General features: G+C 44.8%; 1 protein-coding gene across 2 annotated transcripts in view; it reads right to left on the bottom strand.

The window, feature by feature from the left end:
- Nucleotides 1-1,498: 1,498 nt before the first annotated feature.
- The window catches only part of WDR77 (WD repeat domain 77), a 166,345-nt gene continuing 162,860 nt past the window's right edge, over nt 1,499-4,983 (bottom strand). The window contains exon 10 of one of the 2 annotated variants that reach the window (XM_085884181.1): nt 1,499-2,142. In XM_085884181.1, coding sequence (XP_085740307.1) covers nt 1,956-2,142 — 187 coding nt within the window. In that variant the 3' untranslated portion in view covers nt 1,499-1,955. The remainder of the gene's footprint in view (nt 2,143-4,983) is intronic. The other variant, XR_015058974.1, reaches the window with a different exon arrangement.

Here is a 4,983-nt window from a genome sequence, read left to right as displayed (position 1 = left end):
TGGTGATACTTCACCTACTCTTTGTGAAGGTCACCATGGGGTCTTTAATGTCCACCAACTAATGACGTGATGTCCAGTTTTACATCCATCTGAGACACGGCCCATACACTTATGAATCTCTCTGCCTGTGAAACACTGGGATGACAGACAGTTTATAGCTGGTTTGGGATTCCAACCCAGGCTAGACAGATTTGAGGTGAGTGTGCATACCTCTCGGCCATCATCATCCCAAAATACTTCAAAAATATTTGAAAAACATTTTTAAGGGGGTGGGTTGGAATATCTTCTTGTCCCCCAATGTGTGAAGGGCAAAGTCTTATCTGTCATGTAATGCCTCACCCTTTCCCTCTGCTTGTCATTTCCCTTACCCTTATCAACCTCCACCTTCACCCGTGTCGTTCACGCTCCCTCCACCTGCCTCCCCTTCCCCCACCACCAACACATGCCACACATATTGGAGAGCACTGGGAAGGGACTTTGCACAGGTGAGATGGGCTAAAATGCCTTTTTCTGTATGTACATGCAGTTATCCATCGTCATTCAAAGGACAGCATGATCCAAGATGCAGCAGTCCCTTTTAGCCTTGTACCAGGACAGCAAATATATTCAGATTCAACCACAAGAGAATCATTTCAACACCTGACAGCTCGCAGAAAATCAAATTGAATTGTGCCAATAAATATTGAATTCAGCTATCCTGGCATCCCCAACCGACATCATTGTCTTCCATAGCCATTGACCATGTGAGCACGAACCGGATTCATTTTGATGTACCATACAAGTACTAATTGGGCTCGATTCTGTTCTGCAATCGGGTGCATTCAAGCCGATAAGCCATCGGAAAAAGGTCTATGTGGCAATTATTTCATCGTGCAGTGGCGCAGCAGTTGATTTTACTATGTAAACTGTTTTTCGATAAAGATCAATCCAGCCTTTTAATTGTGACGGCCCGATAAACATTGTTCAATTCCAATTCCTCAGTTGTTTTATATCATGCTTCTGTGCCCTGTATTCACCAACTTAAAATAAAAACATTTTAAAATGGAAATAAATACACTGAAGTGGAAAGCAAAGTGGTGAATGTGCCCTGGCCTTGAGAGTAACGTTGTTGAAAAAAAAAATTATGGAATTGTTGGGAGGCATGGAGCATCTCTCATAGGATGTTGAATCGCTAGACTTGCCTGTGCACTACACTAATCCAGCCTTCACTTCAGTTGGAGACTCAACTGCATCGAGCAGATCTTTTGTTCTGCTTCTTTAAAATCATCATGATGTTTTCCATTCAAAAGTAGTGTTTGGAAACATTAAAATTCACGTGACGGGCAAAATCGAATGTTCCGATTTCAACTATGGTGGCTCGTCACCCGGGTTTCCGCAATGCCTCACGTGCGATGCAAAATATACCCTCAATTCAGCACTAAACGTGCATCTTATGTAAGGCGTACAAGTTTGTAAAGAAGTGGACTGTAAAAATGTCACGGAGCAGAACTTCAAGATGTATTGATACAATCCAATTAATTTATTGCAGGCAAGTGTGGAATACAAGTTGGCCAAGAAAGAAATCACAAAATAGAGAACAGCCAAACAATGAAATGCAAGGCTGGTGATAAACGGGTTCTTGGAATGCAATTCTTTGCCGACAGAGCGTTCCACTTGTGCAATCTCCAAAGAAAAAAATTATTGGATAAAATGTCAACACCAATATAACAACAATTATTATTATTATAATAATGATAATAAGAACGTCATGCTTGCTTTACAACCACAAGGTTTAAGGAAGTCATACGAGACACAGGCGAACCTTTTGCTTGGCCAATTATGTATAGTTATTCAAATTACAACAAACAGTAACAATGCAGAGACAACAAATAAGTAAAAAAAAAAAAAAAAAAAAGCAGGTATACTGCCACAATTCTTACACTTCACATTTGCCACTGCAATAATCAGTGTTCTGTTCAGACCGTGCCGGTCTCCATCAGTGTTGCATCACCAGAGATACCAACTACCCCGTCACTTGTAGCAGCTTCTGGCATGATATGATGCACCACTTGGTGGTCCCAGCCAGCCGATGTTAAACTGCCTGGCTTCAATGGGTACCAGTCGAGGCCACGGACGTGATCAAGATGGCATTTGCTCTCGTAACTGTGGTACGAATGAATGGGTGGAGGACGAGGTATGGGGAAGAAGTCACAATATTGCCTTTTTCCAAAGGCACATAAAAATAAATATCAGAATGTCAAAAATAATCAAAGACTGAAATGAAGAAGCCAGAAAAATTATGAAATGAAGAAAACACAAAAATCCAAAACAGTACAGAAATCATCCAATTACACCATGGTCCATGGAAATTCCATTACATGACTGAACAAACAGAGAATTCCCACTCGTTCAGTCGTTCACATTACCGACTATTGCCACCCATTTCTAGTCCTACCATGTTCAGTCAGTCAAAGATTAGAGAGACATTCCACATCAGTCATTAGTTAAGCCTGGTGTTGGCTTAGGAGTTGGGGTGGCTTGCTTGACATCTTAAGGTCCCAACTTCTTGCCCGTCGGCCATTTAAATCAACACCAGCTGGGGTTGACTCAATCTGTCATCCGTCTGAAAGTAATAAGGGCATTGCATCAGTGGCACAGCCACACCCTCAGCCAATGATGCTACCTGCAGCCTTGTGCTGCATACGAAGGAGGAGTCAGTATTTTTAACACAATCAGACCGTTTCTAGGGAGCATTGTTTAAAACACAGTTACAGCTATTGAGTACCACCCACCACATGTCAGGTGACTAAACAAATGACAATCTCAAATAATGACTCACCTGTGGAGAGGATGGAACAGCGTTTTCATGGAATGTGTGTGTGTGTGTGTGTGTGTATGTGTGTGTGTGTGTGTGTGTGTATGTGTGTGTGTGTAATATATATATATATATATATATATATATATATATATATATATATATATATATATATATATATATATAGTTACGGCTATGGAAATTCGCATTACACCATAAAGGTCCCTCAGGTGAGATATCTTCATAGGTACATGTGTAGTTAGCCCAAACCCGTTGTATAGAGAGAATTTATGTGATCCATCCGGGCTGCGACGCTTCGAATCAGTAGTTTTTCTTTTTCTATCTTTTATTTCAAACACACAACATTTCAACAACCACGCCATCCCCATCACAGCGCCAACCACACTGCAACCACGCCACCTCCACCATCTACGCTACTACATCTTTGCCACTACGTCCGCTTCCGAACGGCAAACAAAGGCGCAAAGGAGGGAACTGCGAGGATGTGCAGGTTTTCCCGCCTTTTTTCCCGCCATTTTTCCCCGCGCTTGGTGTGAAGGTAGGGGGAAGGGCAGCTCGCCGCCGATTGGTGGATGACCAGCGTGAGGCGGTCGGGGTGAGGAACGCCCCTCTTCGAGAACCCTCTCGAAGGAGGGTGGAGCCGAAAACGGGGGCGGAGTGAAGGGCGGAGCCCTGGGCTATACAAGTCGGACACGGGCGGAGCGCTTTCCTCTGGCTCTCTTCGTCTTCTTCTCTCTCTTCCGGCTCGCTCTTCCTCTTCGTCTCCTCTTCGTGGTGACCGCTGGCCTGGTCTTCTGTGGTGTGGTCCCGAGACCCCGCTGGCGAGACGGAGCGTCTGCCATTTCCCACACCACGACCTCGAGCAACAACGTTCCCCCCCCCCCTTTCTATCCGCGCTGAGATAGCGCTGGAAACCCCGTCCGTGGCGTCGAGCGGCCAACACGTGCCGGCGCGAGGCACACCGGAGAGGACTCGCCTACCACACCAGGGATCGGAGTCGCGGCCAGGCGCGACCACGCCGACGGACGTGGGAGAGGGACTCGACGGCCCAAAGGGAAGTCACCATTTTCTTTTTGGGGTTTTTGTGTGGATCTTGTGGCGCCGTGTCTCGTAAAGTAGAACTGTTTAAGTGTTGCCGTGTGTACGCGTATTCAGTTGTAGCTCTGCATCGTTTCTTTTGTTTTAATTGCTTTATGTGCATTACTGTATGACTGCAAATACGTGCCTTACGTGCTTGTCTGTGTGCGCGTGTGAATAAAGTGCTTGCTTGTTGAACTGTTCCCGCTCTGCTTCGTCTCTTTTCCTTTTTTATTGACCCTCCATCTTGCATCACGGAAAGGGGTTCGTAGTGGGTTTAACATCCCGGTAATTAATCGGAACCGTCAAGGCCGACGATAACACCGCTCGGTTATCACTGTAGCACGGAACGGACCGCTAAAGCGGTTCGTGTCCGGAGTCGGCCTGCGGCGTGGTACGATCGCCCGGTCGACCATCCGCGCAGGTACTTAGGGAGATCGAATTTGGCGAGCGACTCTATCCTGCGTGGGTGGGCAATTGGCACGGTCGTGGTGGGGTTAAACCCCCACCAGTGACAAGCTCCCGGCGTTGTTCCGAGAGGGTCACGACAGAATTGTCCGTCCGGTGGGCGACGTGCCGCGATTCGAGTTACGTGGCCGTCCACACGCCGGCGGGTGCGAATTCACAACAATATATATATATACATTTTATATTATATATATATTCGATCTAAGCATGAAGAGTGCAGCACGAAAAGCTTCGGTCACTATTATGTCGTGTTTGTTTGTATCCATATTGAAGTTCTGAAGTACAAAACATTAGTCCGGCAGAATAAGAGACTAAAATTCGCCATCCCCAAAATGTCTGTAAAAGTTTTTTTCTCTTCTGATTATTATTGCATAGGGTCCCAGTAAACAACCCCAGGTGGGTGTGGTGATGTCACCCTTGGGCAATTTTAAATATTCATGACTTTTTAGATGTCCCCTCCTGTGGTAAAAGCGAATAATATTTTCAGGTGATTTTTCAAACGTCTCTGATATTATCAATTAAATTTGTCCATAAAATGAATCAGGTCACAATAAACATGATAAAACACATATGTATCATCATATTTATGCATTTAATATATACAACTAGATATAATCAATTTG

The sequence above is a fragment of the Eptatretus burgeri genome, chromosome 6 (genome assembly GCF_056783735.1).
Source record: "Eptatretus burgeri isolate ZD-2024b chromosome 6, Ebu_testis_v1, whole genome shotgun sequence".
Taxonomy (NCBI): Eukaryota; Metazoa; Chordata; class Myxini; order Myxiniformes; family Myxinidae; genus Eptatretus; species Eptatretus burgeri.
Note: the sequence above shows the minus strand (reverse complement) of the source record. Positions and strands in the feature narration are given on the sequence as shown.